The 21,057-nt window shown below is 57.3% G+C and overlaps 1 protein-coding gene across 3 annotated transcripts in view; it reads right to left on the reverse strand.

Moving 5' to 3' along the window:
- The window catches only part of NEK6 (NIMA related kinase 6), an 85,196-nt gene that overhangs the window by 47,551 nt on the left and 16,588 nt on the right, over window positions 1–21,057 (reverse strand). The window contains exon 1 of one of the 3 annotated variants that reach the window (XM_027104901.1): window positions 2,067–2,389. The exons of the other annotated variants lie outside the window; for them this stretch is intronic. Coding sequence (XP_026960702.1) covers window positions 2,067–2,088 — 22 coding nt within the window. The 5' untranslated portion in view covers window positions 2,089–2,389. Of the gene's footprint in view, window positions 1–2,066; window positions 2,390–21,057 lie in introns of those variants that run through there. 3 annotated transcript variants of the gene reach the window in all.

Below are 21,057 nucleotides of genomic sequence, written 5' to 3' on the forward strand. Positions count from 1 at the left end.
GGACGCTCAACCACTGCGCCACCAGGGAAGCCCCCGAGAGGCCTTTCTGACCATGACTGTCACCTGGGGCGCTTGCTTCCCAATTTCTAAAACTTCGTCTAGGGGAAAGTCACATCGCTCCTTTGTCTCCTGCCAAATACCACACTTCGTGGAGGCTGGCGGCTCATCGAGGCCTTACCCTCCCAGTAAAAGACGACCCAAGACACCAGAAGGCTCAGGCCAAAGACCCAGCTCGGGGCAGGTTTGGGGGCCTGAGTGGATAGGGTCGTGTGGGTGCAAGTCTCTGTCTACACCTCACCTGGCTCCCCAACCCTGAGGTGGAAGCAGCGAGTGTCTGCCTGCCCGTTTCTGCATGCTGTATGTGCATGTATGCGTGTACGGTCAGGCCACAAGGCTTTGAGCCCAGCCGTGCTCTCGGTCTGTCCACTGGGGTAGGGGCGTCACTGCCCCTGGTTTGGGTGGGGCTGGTAAAGGCCCACGTGGCTCCCAGGCTGACGGGGAGAATCACAAAGACAACCTTGGAGACTCAGCTTCGGCTGGACCCGGACCCTGCGCCGTTTCTCTGGGGAAGAGGCCCCCTTTCACTCCTTCCTGCTCAATGAACAGCTTCACACGTTGTTTTCCCAAAGGAGGAAACCATCCTGGTGACTTCACACCCTCCTACACACGCGGAATGAGTGACCCAACGCCAGTGCAGGCACCAGGGGCTATCTCTGCTTGTCCAGCAGGCTCCTGGCAACAGAAGCTTAGGATAGATGCCCGCTGCTGGGGGCCTTCAGCCAGCCGGGAGAGGAGAAGCGCCACAGACCAGTACGGCCCAGCACACCCCTACACAGATGGCGCTCTGAGGCCCAGCGGGAGACCAGGCAGCTCACAGGCTGGCCACTGGTGAGGCCAAGGCCCGACCAGCTGCAGCATCAGCCAGCATCCACGGCAACACCTCCCCTGAGCTGAGTAACCTGACATCTCCCAAGAGACCCAAGCGGCGCTATCACCCCCCTTTTGCAGGTGAGGAAACCCAGGCTCCACGGGAAAACGTGACTTGCCAAAGTCAGTCCACACAGAGGAGAGAGCTACCATTTGAACCTGCTCCTCAGACCAGGGAGCCTGTGAGTAACAAGAGAAAGGGGTGCCACCGACTTCGTGTCCCCACACGAGGCCTGGGCAGTAAGGAACGCCCCACCCACACAGACCGGCTGTAATGACGGCGCATCGCTAGCGGAGCCCGCACTGCGGGTGCGCCAGGCACGCGCCAAGGGCCGTGCACACCTCGTTCCACCTCACAGCCACCCTAGGTGGGGGCCGCTATAATCCACATAGTGCAGAGGAGGAAATGAAAGTTCAGACTGGTTAAGCAACGGGCCCAAGGTCACCCAGCAGGCGTTAGGCAGAACTGACACTTGAAACCACGTCTGCCAGACTCCCGTAGTCCACACCTCCTTGGACAGTGAGGAACTGAGTGAATGAATGAATGAATGAATGAATTCTGGCCCAGAGGTGTGGCTCTGGCTACTGTGTCCTTCCCCCACCCGGCCCCCCTTCCCTTCTGGTCTTGGGATAAGCAGAAGTTGCCCATTCATCACTTGACAGGAAGCAGCTCGATCTCAGGCCAGAGTCACGGGGGCCTTGGGAGCTGTAGGGGATGAGCCACAGATGGTGTCTGGTTTCCTGACTGGGCCTGGTAGCCCTCACCACCCGCCCCCCCCACCGAAAGCCACACTTGCCACTCAGATTCCGCAGCTCCACGACCAGCAGGAGCCTGGCTTCTCTGAGACACGGGATCCCGTGCAGCCCCGGGAAGGGCGGTGCAGCCTTGCAGAGAGGTCCCTGAGCCCCCTCCTCAGGGCAGTGGGGCCGCTCACGGGGTGGGTCTGCAGAACCCGGAGGTCAGCGGCTGAGGGGCAATGCAGCACCCACCCAGCTCACCTCCCCGGCACCCTACCCCATCCTTTTCTTCCAGCTCCCCTCTCCTCACCCACCCCCCACCCCCATCTCTCTCCAGCCTGAGGCCTCCCTCCAGAGCTCCAGACGCCAACCACCAAAAGTTCCAGGCACTGAAGACTCACCTGCCCTTCCCTGGGTCTTCATCTCAGCGACGGGGTCTCCTGTCTGCCCAGGAACGCGGCAGGAACCCAGGCTCCTCCTCCGGACGCCTCGCCCTCCCTCATAGCCCACACCTGGTCTTCATCCAGCGCTGCTGATTCTTTGCCCAAACAAGTCTCCACTTACCCAGAGCCCCTGCCCTCTGCTGGCCTGGCCCCTTCTCTGTGGGGTCCCTGTAGTTGCCTCCTGCCTGATGACCTGACCTCCAGTCCCACCAAAGGAGGGTCCCCCCACCAAGACACAAATCTCAACCTACTTCTCCCCACCAAAAACCGCGCAGAAAAAGGCCCACACGCCTGAGCAAGGCGTCTCAAACTCCGTTCAGCTGACGCTGGCCTGCCCTCCTTAAAGTCTACCCCGCCCCAGGCCCCTGCACGTGGGGGCCTCCCCTTCCCAACCACACAGCACCCCGGACCTTCCACACACCAGCCTCTGCCTGGAACCTATGACCTCTCATGGGGTAAAGTCCCCCTCCTGCGTCAGGACCGGGTCCTGGGTTGTAATCAGGCTCAGCACTTCTCGTGGGATCCTGGGAAAGACCCACCCCCTACCTCATCCATAAAGAGGAACAGCTGGACCCCGCAGGGTGGCCTCCCAGGGGCAGCCGGGTGGTACCAAGCAGCCTGCAATCTCCCAGTCAGTGGAGGGGGGCTCCTCCACCCTCCTGATGCCCCAAGCAAGAAACATCTGTGTCCACGCTCAGGATCCCCGAGGTCTCAGAGCAGGAGAGACCACCAGGCAGTTCACAACACATCACACCCACACTGCAGGGCTTCCCTGAGCCTTTCTACAATCGAGGCGGCTCCAGACCGCCTTTCACTTTCTCCTTCTCGGGTAATAAAAGCCAATTCTGGAAGGAAAAAAATGTAGGAGCTGTAAACATCTCTCAGTTCAAGGAGCAATGAGGCATTTGGGTTCTACCCGGGAAGGCCTTTGGCTCCAGGACCTGGTGAAGGAAGATCTGCTGAGCACTTGCTCTGCACCAGGGAGTGACACGCAGCACCTCGGCACACTCCTCCACAACGTCTGCGCTGCCCTCTTACAGATGAAGAAAGATAGTGCCGAGGGGTTAAGTGACTTGCCAAGGCCTTGCCGCTGGTAAACGGCACGCACCCGTGTTAGAACCCAGATCTGACTCTCTCCAAAGTCTGGGTTTTAATCTTATCTACCTGGGGACATCCTTGGAGACCACTATGGAGCTGGGGGAAGCTGGGGGGTCTCACTCTGCGAGGAGCCTCAGACCCCTTAGGTAGGTCCACCATCCCAAGGACCCCTGCCCTCCAGGAAAAGGAACTCGCTCTCTCCTCGAGGCCTTGGCAGGCTCTGCCTCCCTTTCCTGGAATGAACTGCCTCCCGGCAAACCTGGATCCTCCTTCCAGGCCCAACCCAGGGCACCCGCTCTAGGCAGCCTTCCTGGACTCCTCTAGTCAGCCACTCCCAGGTTCCACCGACCTGGTCTCTGTGCCGTCACTGCCTGCACACATGTCTTCTTCTCCCTAAGTGGAGATTTCCTCAAGGGCAGAGACCAAATCACTCTCCTTGTGGCCCCAGCAGGCCGCAGAGGGGGGGGTGACCCAGTACGTAAACACCAGAAGCCAGGAGGGAGAAGCCCGGGGAGAGCAGAAATTCCTCTTCTCCCATATCCTGTCTCAGACCACGGCTCCTGCCCTGCCAACCGACAGCCGAAGGGGGAAGCCCAGCAGAGCAGCCCTCAGGCAGATGGAGGCTCAGGGTTTGCAAAGAGCTTGCCCCGGGCCCAGGAGGACATCCATAATCCCACCAGTGGCCTCTACACAGGGGAAGTTCTTCAATCCCTGGCCTCCCCTAATTCCCTCTCCTGCTCTCTTTTTAAGGTTTGAAAGGGTGGCTGTTCCTGGCAAGAGAAACTTCTGTGGAGAACTCACTGCTCAGACATCAGGAAGGGGCCCAGGTAGCCAAGACCCAGGCGGGAGACATAAGAATTCCTTCTCCTGTTTCCCTCGTCACCTTGGGAGTTCTGGCAAAGCCCGGGATCACCCAGCATGAAACTTCCCCCCATTAACCTGAGCAGTGACAAAGGTCATGCCAGGCTGATGGCACTGGCCCACGGGCAGCTCCCACCAGGTGGGTGGTCAAGGGGGCAGCGGTGGCAGAGGTGCAGCCACGGTCAGGTGCTCTGTGAGCCCAGGCCCCGGAGGTCGCCAGGGCCTGCCTCCCTGTCACTTGCTAGACACACCCTCAAGGGCAAAGGCTGTAGCCCCAGGTGGCAGGAAGGGGTGAGGGGCTCCCCACAGCAGAGGCAGGGCAAAGGCCAGTACCTTGCAAAGTGGCTCCTGAGAAGCTCTGGGGAAGGTCTCGGCTCAGGGTTGAAGTCGATGTAAGCACAGTACCGGGACCTCTGGGGATCTGGGTGGCCTCCCCGTGCCAGGGCTGGTGAAGGAGGGGAGGCCAGCCCTGTCTCCATATGGGACTTCCCCTGCCCAAGACTCCTGTCCCCGGCCACTGCCAAAAGGGAACTCCCCCACCATGAGCTGCTCCAAAAATAGCTCTGGCTGCCACCTCCGTGGTGAAAGGGACTTGTCACTGCCACCAGGGAGCCCACTGCTCACCAGGGACTGGAATCTGATGGCAATGGCCGTGGGGTCAGTCCTGGAGAGAGCGCAAGTGTGCCGGAAGCCAGGGGGCGGCATGCAATTACAGTCCACTCTGGGATTGCCCAATCCTGCTCCCCCATTTTACCCTCCAGGAAACTGCGGCAGGAGGGCAAGAGACTGGCCCCGGGCCATGGGCACAGCAGTGGCAGTGCCTGGCTAGGACCCGGCCTCCTAAACCCACTCCATACCCACATGGTCAGGCAAAGGAACTTGCCCTGTAGGTTCTACCAACCCCTCACCGCCACCCCAGAACCCAGAACACTGACAGTAAACGCCGAGGTCCAACCAGCCTGGGAGGGATGAAGGGTGCTTCCCTCACCCACAGGGCTCCATTCCCACCCACCCCCATGGGGGCCAGCCAACGCTAAGAATCATAAATGTTCTTGCTGTCCCTTTAAAAGCTTAACCCTGGGGGCTTCCCTGGTGGCGCAGTGGTTGAGAGTCCGCCTGCCGATGCAGGGGACACGGGTTCGTGCCCCGGTCCGGGAAGATCCCACATGCCGCGGAGCGGCTGGGCCCGTGAGCCATGGCCGCTGAGCCTGCGCGTCCAGAGCCTGTGCTCCGCAACGGGAGAGGCCACAACAGTGAGAGGCCCACATACTGCAAAAAAAAAGAAAGAAAGAAAAAAAAAAAGCTTAACCCTTTCTAATCTCTCTTTTGTGAGCTGAACCAAAAATATTTGCTGCCTAAGAGATGACAGCCTTGGTAGGCAGCAGCCCTGGGTTCAAGTCCTGGCTCTGGTGCACCCCAGCTACGTGGGCCCCAGGGTTCTCGCAGGTAAAACTGGGACACAAATAGTGTGCATCGCCCCGGGCTGTGGAGGGCTCCATAACATCAGGGGCCTCAAAAGTGCTTAGCCCCAGGCTTGACACCGAGCAGAGCCCCAGTCACTGGAGCTACTGTTGATTATTAATCCTTATCCTGGCCCCGTGCTCTCGCACACCAGGCTGTGGATCCAGGATCTGAGTCTTCCCACCTTCCCTTCCTTCTACACATCCTTCCAGCTGCTGGCTCCGTTGAGGGCCTGTGCTGACCACGGGTGACCCCAAGATCGCATGAATGGAAACCCCCTTGCTCTTACGGGGTCACAGGAGAGAACCCAGAAACACAGGGACGGATAACCGCAAGCCAGAAAGAGCATGAAAAGTGTCCCCAAGAGAAGGACTGAGAGACCCTCACTTTGTGACCCAGGCAAGATCACGGACAGCTTCTTCCAAGGGTTGGAGTCTGGGGTAGCCTGGAAGGAGAAGCAGGCTGAGCACCAGAGGGACGGGAATTCCAGCTGAGAACGCAGTGGGGTCAAAGGCACGGAGGCTGGCGGACCTGCGGGCATGTGGGAGAAGGCAGGGACGCCTCCAGGCCGGCCCCAGCCCTCCATCTCCGAAAAGAGCTCCCGTGGTCAGAACACGCCTTCCTCTCCAGAACGAAAGCCAGCTCCACCCTGGGCAAAACCCACCCCCACCCCCCGCGCCCCATCTGCAGCTCGACCGCGGGGACTGACGAGGGCATATGGCAGCTGAGGCCCCAGAGGACACACGGAGCCAGATCCTGGCACCGGGACTCGGCCACCTGCCAGCACACCTTCCCCGCCAGCCGGGCCCAACTGTCGGGCATATGCCAGGTGCCGGCCCCTGGGTGACTGCAGCCGGGCCCAGGCCAGCCGTCCACAGGCCTGGGTGGACTCCCCGCCCAGGCCCCGGCTCACGGGGCGCCCCTGGAGGACCGTCCTCCACGACCCAGCGAGGTGGGCGGCATCAGCCTGCACGCACAGCAGAGGCTCCAGACGGGCCGGTCGGGCCCCCAGGTTGGGCACTTTCTGCCTAACCATTGCTTTTCTTCTGCTTCCGGCCTCCTTTCTGCTGAGAGGAATTCCCTCCGGGGCTCCCATCTAGGACACGGTAGCACCCAGGGAAAACACAGATTCCTGGAGCCTTCCTCTTCCTCCTGGGCCAGGATGTCAAGAACCTTCCTGAAGTTTACCTTGGCTCGGATCAGCCTCCATGCCCGTGGGCACACACGCACTGCCAGTCACTCCCCGCCTGTCCACCTGGGACACAGAAGGGAGGGTGGAGCTGTGCTGAGGGGCACAGACGGGCTCGCAGTCCCATCAGTGCCCAGACTCTCAGGGCCGCCTGGGTCACCGGGATCCTCCAGCGCGACCTCCATGCAGCTCAGCGTGGCTCGGTCTGTGGGTGACAGTGTCTCGTCCATCTAGTCCTGCCACCCCACGCAGAGTGACGGGCCAGCGCACCATCTCCGCTTCCAGGCCACACCACAGTGGCCCTGGACCTTCCCGTGTCACATTCCCCACGGGATCCCCGTGGACTCCGTGTCGGGCCTGGGAAATTATGAGGCCATTTTTAACCCCTCGAGGGTGAATCCCGCTCTGAGCCACGGCGTGTGGCATGGTGGCTCAGGACTCACAGGGTCTGGGACTCTCAAAGGGCCGCATGGCCTTGGGACAGTCATGGCCCGTCTCTGGGTCTTGGTTTCGCCACCTACAACACGGGTGGGTCGGGCTCTGCAGTCTTGGGAGGGCTATTCTCGTGCCAACACTTTTTATGAGGCTGAGGGAGAATTTGCAACTCGCTGGCGTGCCCTGAAACTGAGCTCCAGGAGCTTGTTATCTAATCCTGTGCTCATGTCTGGGAGGAAAACCAGACCTTCTGGGTCTGGAATTGCTAAGGGACACTCTCTCTGACCTTGGAAGATTTTGTGAGCCCCCCAGCCCCCTGCACACTGCCCTCCCCACTCGCAACAAGCCACAGCCATGTGGGGGGATGGCTCAGAGGCCTCCCAGCTCCCAGACACACAGCCACGGGAGTGGCGATGTGTACACAGTGCGGTCCACACACAGAGCACCCCTTAACTGCCAGGTGCAGGGCCAGATCCTTGAGGGGTGCTGGCAGCTCATGTGCTTACAAAACGACCCTGTAAGGCAGAGAGTGCGTCCATTTGACAGATGAGGAAAGTGAGGCTAGTGAGGTCACGTGACTCGCTGGAGGTGTCCCAGCTGGAGAGAGGCAGAGCCTGGATGGAAATGTAGGTCTGAGTCCTCGTGGTCGTGGGGGAACCAGACCCAAGTGCTTAACTGTGTTGCAGAATCAAAGTAGGGGCCACTGATTCCAACTTGGGCCAATCAAGGGGGCTGCAGGGAGGTAGTGGCACTGGATCTGGGACCCAAGGGCCAGGAAGTGAGGTAAGGCCACCCAGCACAGGCTCTGGAATCTGACGTTCAAATCCTGCACTGCCTCTGTCCAGCCGCGGGAGCTCGGGTCAGGCCTGTCGCCGTGTCTCTGCAGTTCCCTCCTCTGTAAACTGGGGGCTGTGTAGGACCGACCTCGTGGAGCTGGTTATGAGGACCGCGTGGAGGACACGCCGGCAGAATGCCAGCAGCTCAGGGCTATCAGGACTAGGTATACACAAGAGCTCAATCAATGTGGCTGTTGCTACTATTATGCTTACCGTTATCACCATTAAAAACCAGTGCTGGGCTTCCCTGGTGGCGCAGTGGTTGAGAATCTGCCTCCAATGCAGGGGACACAGGTTCGAGCCCTGGTCCGGGAAGATCCCACACGCCACAGAGCAACTAGGCCCGTGCGCCACAACTACTGAGCCTGCGCATCTGGAGCCTGTGCTCCGCAACAAGAGAGGCTGCGACAGTGAGAGTGGCCCCCGCTCGCCGCAACTCGAGAAAGCCCTCACACAGAAACGAAGACCCAACGCAGCCAAAAATAAATAAATAATAAAAATAAAGGAATTCCCTTAAAAAAAAAACAGTGCTCATTCAACAGCGATATCCCTGCAACAAATATTTCTGGCAACCCACTCTGTGAACCAAGTGTCACAATAAGGCCGGTCTTCCTTCCCCAGGGGACCCCAGTCTCGTGGCCAACCAGGCCCCTGGGCCTGTGAATGTGGCAGGCGAGGCCCACGGCCTCTGGGGAATCTCCCCCTTTTAGGGAGGATGGGAGAGGCCACACTGGCTCCTGCTGCATTCTCCCAGAAGCTGGAAGTGATGGCAAAGCATTTTACAAAGTTACCAGGACGATGAACCTGAGTCATCCCCCTCCCCCCACTGCCTCAATAAAATAAATCTTGGCCGGTTGTGGCTGGCGAGAGACCCTATATATTTACATGACGATCGTGCCTCATGATCACACGGCTCGTGATTCCAGCAAGCAGCGTGTGGCAGGGATGACAGTGGTCCTAGGAGACTCACTATTTTCCGGCGACTTTTATTGTCCATTATATCCCGGCGTTTACAGGGCTCTGCTCCGGGCCTGGCAGGAATATCGCACACGGTGGGGCTGGCAGGCCTTAATATTCCAGTCGCAGTGTCGCGGATCAGTTTTCGCATCTCATCCACGCCACCCCCCAAGTCTTTGTGTGATACCGAGACCGCAGGCAGCTCCAGGGGCCCTGGAGGGAGAGGGTTGAGGGGTCTAGAAGCACAGGTAGGCCCACCCAAGCCATCTGCTTGGTTCCAGTCTGCTGTCCCAGACCAGCGGACACTGCTAACTCCGTGGCCTTCCTTGGGCATAGGAGGGGGCTGTACAAAGCAGAGGGGTGCACAGGTGCACTGGAGCCGCGACTCATGGTTTGCGGGGGCTGCTTGATAAATTCTCAGGGACTCTGTGAGACAGTTATCACGTTGGTGCCTTGCAATCAGGCACGCTAGGAATACTTACACCCTGGAAATTGGCAAATGCTACAAATCAAGGCTTTGTACAAATCCCTCTCCCTCCCACCCCGCCACCCCTCTGCCCAGGGACCTGTTTGTTAAACACCAGCATACCCCAGGGAGCGGGTGGCCCAGCAGGCCCTCGTGAGCACCTGGAAGGACACGCGGACTTAAGAGTCAGGTGTGAATCCTGACTTCCTCACATACCACTTGTGTGTGAACTTAGGTAAAGTTACTTCACTTTTTGAGCCTCAGATTTCTTATCTGTAAAAGGGTGACACACCTAAACTCCCAGGTTGCTGTCAGGATTACAGCACCTCGTGACAAGTTCCCTGGGTGATGCCTGATATATAGCAGGTGCTTAATAAATGGTACCTATTGTCATTCACTCATGCAACACTTACTGAGCACCTACTCCGTACCAGACACTGTCTGAGTGATAGGGATACAGAAATGCCCCAGGGGAGGACAAATATCAAATCCTTCACATCCGGACAGATCTTGATTTTCTGCAGAGGGATTTTTACCCACACCATCTTACGAAGCCTCATGACAACTTTGATAGGTGGGCACAGCAGGAATGGTGCCCAATTTTGAGATGAGGACATGGGGGCTCAGGGCTGGGCATGACTTGCCCGAGGCCCCTGCCAGGGCCTATTCAGATAGGGCTCAGCTCCAAGTCCACTCCAGGCCCACCATGGCACCCATCTCTGAATTCCCAGGCCCAGCTGGGCTGGCCCCCCTGATGGTGCCGGGAGAACCCAGGGCGAGGGGCCTCCGGGTCTAGGGTCCTCGGCTCTAGCCTTGGCTCCACGGCTTCCCTGCTCTGGGTCCTTCCCCTCCTGGGCCCTCAGCTCCCCATCGGAAGGCTGAGAGGACTGCGCTCAGGATGCTGTTGGCCCTGATGGGTGAGGGTCTGCCTCTAGGCTTCCTGGCTTGGCCAAATGTCCCTCTGTGTCCCCAGAGCCAGGGAGGCCTTGGGCATATAAACATCTCCTGAGCCCCAGCCAGAGCCCAGGAGAGCCAGGACCTCTTAAGCAGGAAGGAAGAGGGCCGTGAGCTGGGGCTCCCATCCCCCTATTCTGGACTTGCCATCTCACCCTGCTGGCGGGGCTCACCCACCCATTTCACAGATGAGGAGACTGACGCTCAGAGAGGGGCGGTATCACCAGCCTGGGAGCAGGATTCATCTCCTAGGCTGGCAGCTTCCAGAGCTCGTGGCTGCAGTGCCCACCGAGCCCCTCGGTTCTGACGCCTTGGCGGCCTGCAGACGAGACCGTCCTGGCCACCAGCCTCAGCCCAGAGTGGTCGAGGAGCGTTTCGCTGAAACAGGAGAACAAGAAAAGTACTGGCAACTCTGATGACTCAAATAACCTTTGAAACCAGGAGGTGGGCGGAAGCGGGCGGCATTTCTGATGGGTTTCACCTCACTTCCTAGAAGGATGTATCACCAGCTTCAGTTCAGTCAACACTCACCCGGCCGTCAACGCAGACCTGTGCTCTGGGCGGCACGTCTCAGCTCGCTTGTCACCGAAGAAATTACAGGCTGGCAGGTGGGAGTCACCCAGCCTGTCGTCGGGGGTGGGGGGGAACTCTTCTCATTTTACAGACGGGGAAACTGAGGCCCAGAAAGAGGGCAGGGGTTGGTTCAGGGATGCACAACAGGGACTTAAGTCTTCAAACTCCTTTGCCAAAAGGTTAATTTTTCTCTTTGGGGAGATAGAAAAGGAGACTCTCTCGAGCTTTCAAAGGAAAAAAGGGAAGAAAAAAGAACTAGCAGCTGAATGGAATTGCAACAAGGCCCCCAGCCAGCCCGAAGAGGTTTCCGAAATTCTGTACAGTCTGAATTCTTACGGGCTGAGGGGTCATGCGACTTCCTCTTCAGAAGGCAGAGTTGAAACAGGCTGACTGAGGGGGCCGGGGGAGAAGAGAAGTGTCCACAAGACTAGGAATCCTGAGTTTCTGTCTGGCTGCTCTGATGACTTTCTGGGTGACCACGGTCGAGTCCCTTGCCCTCTCTGGGCCTCAGTTTACCCTGATTTATTTACTATGCACCAAGCCTTACTCTAATGCACTTAAGTGAGGTTAACCTACTTACCCCTTATATAACACCGCTGGGGTTTGAAGCCAGCTAGCGTGGCTCTGGCACCCACACTCCAACCACTGAGCCACAGGGCCCTCCGGCCTGCAGCAGGCATATCTCCAGAGTCCTTCCTGCCCTCAGGGGCTTTGCCCATCTGTGGCCTACACCATCCTCCTTAACTCGCCTGCTGCTCTGAGCTGCTACCTTATCCGTGAACTCTGATTCCTTCACTTTGTTCAGCAGTCTTTATAACTATTTTAGCTTGGGAGACCCTCGGGAAACTCCCAGGTCACGGCAGCCAACGACCCACCTCTTTGAGCCTCGCTGGGAGCCGAGAGTCCAAGCAGGAATGGATGACCCTGCTCTGATGTCCATTTTGGAGTTTTACACTCAGGTCAGCCTCTGGGACCGCAGGAGGGAGACTGCCATTCAGGCATCCAAGAAAGAGAGAAAAAAACATCTATTCATAGCCAGACAGAACCTGCTCTATGGAAATCACGCTACCGACGCGACAAGCAGCCCAGCTGTGCAAGAGATTCCCGAAGAGCCTGACCTGGGAACATCCACGTGGAAGGCTCAAAGGCTTGGGTGGTCACCAAGCTTATAAAATCTGCCTGGATGCTCAACCATGAAATTCCTGAGGGCATAAGGTTCTGACCCAAAACCTGGGCTTGTCTTCCAAAACAAAATTCTTCAGACAACGGACATTTTTTGGCTTCGACGAACAAGCTGCTGATCTCTGTTTCACTCTGATCTCTATCTAGAGTAAGGAACACCATGGTGAGAACATGCTCCCACCCCATGCCACGCACTGTGCCACGTGTTGGGGTCCACCCGGTCATTCCCAAGCGTGGGTGTTACTATCTCCATTTTGCAGATGGGGAGACTGAGGCTCAGAGAGGTGCTGACTCCCACAGCTGGGAGACGGCAAAGGTGGGGTTTGAAATCTGGTGCCGGTCTGGAGCGTAGGGGGTTGGGGATGAATCCCAGTGGAGCCTGCTGTCTGCATCATGAAGGGGAGCTCCAGCCGGACATGGAAGCGTAGGGAGAATTCTGTGGGGCGGGTGCACACGGAGTCTCGGACCCTAGACGCACACAGGCTTCCCTCCGCACGTGGGAAGAATCCCTGCAGAGGGACGGGTTGGGAGGGGTGGCCCAACAGCAATTAAAATCACCCCGTCGAGGCTGCCTCAGTCTCACCTTTCCAAAGACACTGGAATCCACTAACTGGGAATGCGGAGCTGAGCACCCAGAAAATCTCCCACGCTGCGTTCGTATCATTGCATCAATGGCAGGTGATCATTAAACACACGTGCAGTGGCTGCCACGCCACTGGGAGCGGGAGAAACCCTGAATCCACTCATCTGAGGCCTCATTGTCTCACCAGAGACCTCAGAAAAAACCCCGAAGGATCCGCCAGTCTACTTCCTATACTTGAAAGCAGGAAGACAGGAAACCGAGGCTCAGAGCAGAGAAGTGATGTGTCCAAGGACATTAAACCGTTTGTTCAATCGACCAACACATAGTGGGACCAGCCTCCGTCCTCAGTGGGGCTCCTTGTTTAGAGAGAGACAGGAGCCGCATAAGCCGACACCTACAGCCCCACGGGATGGCTGCTTTGTACACCCAGGGTGTGGAAACACAGGGAAAGCTCTGTGCGGTCCGCCTGTGGAGGCGGGGGTGTTTCCTCGTAATAGGAAGCTGCTCTGAGCGGAGGAGCAGGGGGAGGCCACTCCCGGCGGAAGGCACAGCCTGTGCAAAGGCCTGGAGGCTAGGCGAGCCCAGCATCAGCTGCGGGACAGAGGCGCTAAGGACAGCAGTGGCCTCAGGTCTGCAGAGGGGAGGGACCGAACTTCTGCACACAGAGCTGGTAAGGGGTGCAAAGCCAGGGCCAGAACTCGGGTTTCCAGACCCCCCTTCCAGGGCTCTTTTGCACACTCTGCCTCCTGTGGTACCAAATCTAGGTATGATTTACTCAATGGGTTACGTGATGAATTAAAGCCCCAGTCACAGTTTAGCAGCACCCAGCCTCCACCTCTGCCACGTGCACACTGACCTCCCCACCCCTTCCCTGGTCATCCCAGGTAACTGTCCACGGACAGGAGGAAGGAAATGCCTCCCTCTCAAGAGACCCTGCTGGGGCCCTATCTCAGGAGGGCCATAAAGTTTACATTCTGGGCTCCAAGACACTCTCTCCTATTTGGTATTCATTGAGCATCCAATGTGTGCCAGCCTCCGTGCCAGGCACCGGAAGGATTCATAAAAGGTGGTTACAACCTCTAACTCACTCAGCCATCCCCTAATCCTGAGATGGGCAGAAATCCCTACTCCTATCACCCGGGAGAGGAGATGTGAGGCTCAGAGAGGCCTGGGACTTCCTTGATCAAGATCACTGGGCCAGGACGGGTCGGGCTGGGACGCTCCCCCGGAAACGTCTGGTTACGGGGCCTTTGCCAAAAGAGATAAGCGTCCCTGGGGAAACAGAAGAGCCTGGATCCCTCCTTCCCGCCCTGCAGGCTGCCCTTTACCCACAAAGCAGGCAGAGGCTGCACTGGCAGGCGCCACCCAGAAGGGCGGGGCACTGTCATTATGGGGAGGGGCCCCTCTCCCAGCTCAGGGGGCACAGCCAGGGTTGGCGGCTCATGCAGGGAGAGGAGAGGCTCTCGGCTCTAAGCTGCCCGGGCCGGTGCCACGGAAGGACTAAGTGCTTGTGGCCAGTGAGGCTAGGACGCAGAGCACGGACACTGGGGTCAGCGACCCCCTGGCCAGGTCACCTCCCGAGTCTCTGAGTCTATTCAGCGGGGGTGACACGACCCGGCCCTGGCTATGGTGACAGCTCTCCCTCCCTGGACTGGGGTCCCTGTGCGCCATCCGCCTCCTCTGTGGGAATGTTGGTGGGGCCCCTGGGTACCCTAGTTAACCCAACCCAAATGGCTGCAGACACGCCGAAGTACTAAGGCTCAGCTACGCCCTATCCAGACAGGGCTGCCTCCTCACCCCTCCTGTACCAGGTCGAACAGCATCCCTACAAAACTCACGTCTACCTGGAACCCGGAAATGCGGCCTTAACTGGAAATAAGGTCTTTGCAGATGGAATCAAATTAAGATAAGGTCACACAAGATTAGGGTGGCCCTAATCCAATGGCTGGCATCTTTAAAAGCAGAGGGAAACGTGAACTCAGCCCTAATCCAATGGCTGGCATCTTTAAAAGCAGAGGGAAACGTGAACTCAGAGATGCACAGGGAGAAGGCCATGTGACAACAGAGACAGAGATTGCAGCGATGTGTCTACAAGCCAGGGAACGTCAAGGACTGCCGGTAACCACCAGAAGCCAGGAGTGAGGCATGGAACAGACTTGCCCTCAGAGCCTCCGGAAGGAACCAACCCTGCCAACACCTTGAATTTGGACTTCTGGCCTCCAGGACTGTGAGAGGATAAATTTCTGTTGTTTTAACCCACCCCGTTTGTGCTGATTTGTTATGGCAGCCCTAGAAAACGAATACACTCCCCACCCCGGCCCACCAACCCCAGCACAGCTGGCTTTCACGTGCAGCTGCAGTTTCCCAGGTTCTCCAGGCACTGCAGACTTATCGAAGAGTCCCTCAGCCTCAACTTCTGTTTTGGGTGCTGCAGAGGAAGTAAATCAGTGGTTCCCAGGTCTGGGGATTTCACAGGCCTGTTAAGCATCCCCCGAATTCTGAAGATAAACATAAGGTTGCCAACGTTTTCTGACATCTAAATAAAATTTCTATCTGTGATCACCATCCTGCGTAAAAGAAGGACACCCGACACAAGAAAGTAGCTGATGCCAGGCCTGTCCTTAAGTTTTCTCATGTCACCATGGATCAGCGAGAATGTCACACAGTTTGGGAACCAAACTCCAGCCGCTGTGCCCTGCTGGGTGACTTTTTTCAATCCTCGCCGAGGAGAAGGGAGGCTAGCCTCCTCCACTCTCCTCTGAGTACAAAAAGGAGGTTTTCTCCATCTCAGAAACTTGGCAAGTATATTCCAGTTAACCTGTGGGTAACTCCAGTTAATCCCCTCTAAGGACTGGGTGATCTCCCAGCCCGAGGGAGGCGTTCCAGGCCAGTCAATGAGGGAGGATCAAGAGGAAAAGAAAATAAAAAGGAAAAGGAGGAGGGAGAGGGCGAGAGAAGCACTGACCCTTCTTGTGAAAAGAAAATCAAATTGTGAAATCATGCAACAAGCAGACATCACGGTCCGCATGACTCCAGCCCTCTTCAAAGACACCTCGTAAACCCACGCCCAGCCTCGGAGGGAGAGGCCAGATGCCTGGCGCTGTGGGGAGGAGCTTTCGAAACATCTGGCCCCGGAGGCCTGATGACCCAATGGAAGCCAGTCACCCTGTGCTCTGTGACCGCTGAACCCACGTCTGCCTCGTGGTGACCAGAGGTGTGCCGGCAGAGCCGCTGGGGATAAAAAGCTGTCTGAGTTCAAGGAATGTTTCTTTTCCAGTAACTCGAGAGCTCTAATCCCATCTCAGAGATGCCCCCCAACACTGGGGAAACTCTGGCCTGGCCGTGCCGGGGTGGCCTCGCCGGGACAGTCTCAAGAACCTCAGATGATAAGGCCGGATGCCCTCGCCTTGCAGGGCTGGAGTCCATCTCTCCCTCCCTCCCCTTCTGCACGCCCAGGCCAGGGGCAGGGTGGGCCCCAGTTCTCAGGAAGCCAGGAAACACACTCTTTTCTGGGCTAAATGCCCAGATTCCTTGAGCAGTCATAGGACACGCTTTTTCTGAGCTGATCCAAAGCCACAGGCACGGACTGGAAGCTTCTTTGGGCGGCATGAACCTGCGGGGACCCAGGCGCACCTGGAATTCCAGGCTGAAGGCCGGTCAGCAAGAGAGGCCCCAGCTGGCCCCGGATGGGCAGGGGCTCCATCCTGCCCCAGTGGGTGACTGAGGGCTCAGAGCTGTGCTCTTGTGGGCCTCTGTTTCCTTTCCAAGAAAACGAGGTTCCTTCATTCCGTCATCATTTGCCAGGCTTTTCTTGAGAGGCTCGCGGAACCAAGCACTGTCTGCGGCACAAGGCAGAGAGGGCCTTGTCCCTCCAGAGGTGTGTGGTCAAGAGGTGGATCCAGACATGGCAGCAAACAGACACGGTCATTTCTGACACAATAAGTGCTACGAGGGAAATGCAGCTGAGGAGTGGGCCGGCGGGTACAAATAAGGCTTCACGGGGTCGCTGGGACAATGAAATCAGATGGTGCAGCAAATTGCTTAGCAAATAATCAGCACTCAGCAGATAAGTGGTGTCCTCCCTTCGTCCCACTGCACAGGTGGGGCAACTGAAGCCAGAAAGAGAAGGGCTGCAGCAGGCTGTCTAAGGACTGGGGTGCTTTGGGGGCCTTACTGCCCCACGTTTCCTGGGCAGCCAAGAGAGGCCCCACCGGCCCCACCTGACCCTGCTGGACTCCCTGCTCTTTCTTGGTGGGAAAGCCTCTGATATCATGCCCCAGGCTAGACCACTGAAAAAGTCTATCCTTCTAAATCATCAGGCCCCCGGCCAGCCCACAAAAACCACCCGTTCTCCACCAGCAAGACTGTTCCAGCAGGTGAATGTCCCCCCTGAATTTAAATCTGCGGTCCTTCGCCTATTTGCTAGGAAATCTTGGCCAACTTTCATCACCTCTCTGAGCCTCACTTTTCATGATCTGAAAACGGGGAGCCCTCCCTAAAAAGCTTGCTTGACATGTTCAATAAGATCATGGAAGCAAAGTGCTCAGGGTGTGCCTGGCACACAGGAGGCCCACCTGCCCTGCCTCCACCTGCACCAAGGGAAGGGGGAGTGTGGACCTGGTCTGGGCAGCCGGGTCCAGCCCTAGGGGAGCTTGGCATCAGGAGGGAAAGGCTAAGTAGAGGGGCTGGCGCTCTAACCGGAGTGGAGGGTCAGACACATGTGAAGAGCGGCCCCGCGCCTTCTTTGCTGGGTGTCTTGGCCACGACCCTCACCTCTCTGAGTCTCAGTCTCCCCGGCAGAAAAATGGGTTCTGGTGATGATGCAGTGAGACCTCACCCAGGTATGTGAAGTCACCCAGACAGTATGTGGTACGTTAGTCCACTCGCCCTCATTCATCCATTCTAAAATGTCTGGGCTGCATCCCAAGTGGGTGCTGGACCCTGTGGGGGGCCAGGGTGGGAGGGGTGCGGCCCAGCCCCTTGTTGGTGGGCAGACCCGTCTCCTCTAGAACCACCCTGGCTCTGAGAGGGGGCACAAAGCGGGTCCTGGGTTAAGCTAGGCTCACCCTCTGTGGGAAACGATGACCGGACAGATCCTGGGAACAGCCGGCTCACCCCCTGGGTGCCACTGACCCCATAACACGGCCTCACACCAAACCTGACACTGTGAGCCCCTCGCTGCGTGCCACACATCAGCTGTAAGACAGGCCAATGACCAGGTAGGCCAGGGGAACCTCTGACCCCAGCTCGCTCCCTCTAATACTCCGCAACCACGTGCCACAGACAAACATTAAAGCTCAGAGCTGCCCGTCTGAACAGCTTCCCCTCTGACTCCTCCACACCAACCAACCAATCAATCAGTCAATCAATCAGTCGATAAGGCGAGAATCGGAATTCAATCATGGTGACAATACAATGGGCTCCCCAGGAAGCGAGTTAGAAAACCGGGGCTCTTGCAGATTAATGAGCCTGCCTGGAAATCTGGGAAAATAAATGTATTCCCGGGGCGGACGCACTCCCATTACCTCCGGCTTCTCATCCCAAGAAGACAACACGCAGAAATTCAGATTTAGGGAAAATAACACATCCCTGGCACTTTTTTTCCCTTCGCAAAGTGGCTACTGTGAGCTTTACATATTTTATCATTTATTCACACACTGTCCCCAGCAAGTTGGTAGGCGCCGGCCTTGTTTTTCACAAGAAAGCTGTGAGAGAGGCTGGGGATGTCCGCCCTGACACCCAGCTGACAATGGGCTGGGGTGGTGGGTGGGAGAAAGCCAAAGGTTCTTCTTTTTTTTTTTTTTTTTGCTGTACGCGGGCCTCTCACTGCTGTGGCCTCTCCCGTTGCGGAGCACAGGCTCCGGACGCGCAGGCTCAGCGGCCATGGCTCACGGGCCCAGCCGCTCCGCGGCATGTGGGATCTTCCCAGACCGGGGCACGAACCCGTGTCCCCTGCATCGGCAGGCGGATTCTCAACCACTGCGCCACCAGGGAAGCCCCAAAGGTTCTTTTTGGGTGGAATTGCAGCCTCAGGCAGCTGAGAGGCTCTGGGGGAGCCCACAACGACAACCACACCAGCCTCCTGGGCCGAACACCCTCCATAACACCAAACTGTTTGCCACACACGCCACCAAAAAGGCCATCCTGGCCACATCTCCCTCCCTCATCAACCTTCAAGGCTTCCAGGTGGTCGTGACTCCAGAGGGCAGCATCCAAGGCCTCCTTCCTCCTGACCCCAACCCCAGCTGACACCGGTCATCCACCACATCAGCTCCACAGAGCCTCTTACTATTTCCTGCAACCCACTGCTGCACACCTCTGGCCCCTGCACATCCTGTGCCCTCCACCTAGCTCCCCCCTCCCCCCACCTGGCTAACCCTACTGATCCTCAGGTGCTTCCAGGGGAGACAGATCTGGGTTCAAATCCTTGCTGTGTGATCTTGGATAAGCCACTTCATGTCTCTGGGCCTTGAGTTTACTTATAAAATGAAGCCATGCCAAGGTGAAAACCAGATGATAGCACATGTAAACCCCTGATGGATGCTCTGTTAAAAAGGAAATAATAGCAGTAGGAGGAGGAGCTGTTTAAAAAAAGATAGCTGATACTTCTATATAAATAATTCCATACTGTTAAGAGAAAAGAGCTGGCATTTGTGGAGGAGGCACCGGGCATGGGGCATGGAGCCCCCACCCCAGCCAGGCCTTTCCCCTCTCAACACACCCCCGCCACACGCAAGCCCCCTGCTCACAATGAGCCACTGGGGAGTCAACAGCCCCTTTGGTCTCTTGCAGGAATTCCTTGTTGCTTCCTGATTCTTCTTGTTCCCCCCTCACTCTTAGTCTGACCCTATGCGCCTTGGCCTCACTCCATCCCCACCCCCACCCCAAGTCCAGGCATCAAGTCAAAGGGCAAAGAGCTCATCACCGCTTCTTTACCGATGAGGACACTGAGACGGGCCCATAAGGAGTCACTCCCGAGGCCCTGAAGCAGTTTAAGCCACAGCGGAATATTCTTTCAACTTGCAGCCTCGACTTCGCCCCCTGACACAGGTGTCTCCAGGTAGGAGCCCAGACTGCTGACACTGGGCCCCTCCTCATCTCTGCTCCAGGCTGCCCATCTCTCCCCCACTCACCAGGCCAGCCCCCATCCCCTCTCATCCACCCTAACACCTGCAGCGCCCTCCCACATCGCCACCACCAGCCTCCACACAGGCCACGCATGTGCTTCAGGGAGCCACTCCCCAACTCAAGACCCTTCCAAACGCCCATCGCCCATAGGCTCAAACCCTGGATCATCATAGGATCGTAGGATCATCGCCCATAGACTCAAACCCTTCAGGAATCACCTGCAGCAGGTCCATAAGGTGTGTGAGTCATGACATTCCTCCCCTCGGAACAGGTTCTCTCCCTCCAGCCAACCCAGTTGCCCCCAGCAGAGGCCTGGGCTTTGGACACAGTGTCTGAGTCTCTGAGTTTCAGCTGTCTCCATGATAACGACGCCTGAGGAGCAAACTGAGGGTGCATCACTCCTTCCCCCTCATCACTGTCACCAAGGCCTTCATGGGGCCAGGCCCTGGGCTGGGCCTTGGGCTCACAGAGGAAAGTCGGCTTGTCCCAGCCCTGGAGAGGCCCCAAGTCCAGGGGACTGACCCATCCGCGGGCCCAAGGGATAGGGGCACGCCAAGAGGGTAAGCACAGGGGGCTGTGGGGCTCAAAGCAGAGTCCTAAGTAGTGTCCTGAGGTCAGAGGAGACTCCAGGAGGTGGTGAGGTTTGAGAAGCAAGAAGAAAGGCATTACAGCCCAAGAGAGCCTCAACTTCAGCACAGCAGAGGGAGGGGCCCGTCTGGGGGAGAGGGGGTGCAGCTGGACTGGACATTGCTGAATGCCAATCTGCCCACCTGTGGGCTCTGGGTTCCCTGATTGTTACCTCCTTGGCCACTCCTCACCACAGTCCCATGAGGAACTTCATTTCAGAGACGAAGAAACTGAGGCTTGGAATGGTTATTTATTCAAAGGCAGCCAGCAAATTAGTGACATGGAGGGGAGGGTCTTGGTTTAAATATGTGGGCACCTAAATCTCACCCCTAGAAGTTTAAATATGTGTTTTTAAAAACATTCACTATAAGAGAATCCCAATGAACAGTTCTTTCAGAGATGGCAGAGCCTTCATCTATCCTTCCTCCCGGTATTTGTGGAATTCCCAGCGTGTGTCAGGCACACAGTCTCGCCCTCCCCAAGTTTACAATGTGATGAAGCACACAACTAACTCATAATGAGAACAATGACCCCTGGGGTCAGAGCTCAGGTTAAGAATTGTATTAACTTGAGTCTGGTCCCTCTCAGACCTCCTCTCT

This window comes from Aethalodelphis obliquidens, unplaced genomic scaffold (genome assembly GCF_003676395.1).
Source record: "Aethalodelphis obliquidens isolate GAN/ISIS:26980383/991018 unplaced genomic scaffold, ASM367639v1 scaffold7, whole genome shotgun sequence".
Classification (NCBI taxonomy): Eukaryota; Metazoa; Chordata; class Mammalia; order Artiodactyla; family Delphinidae; genus Aethalodelphis; species Aethalodelphis obliquidens.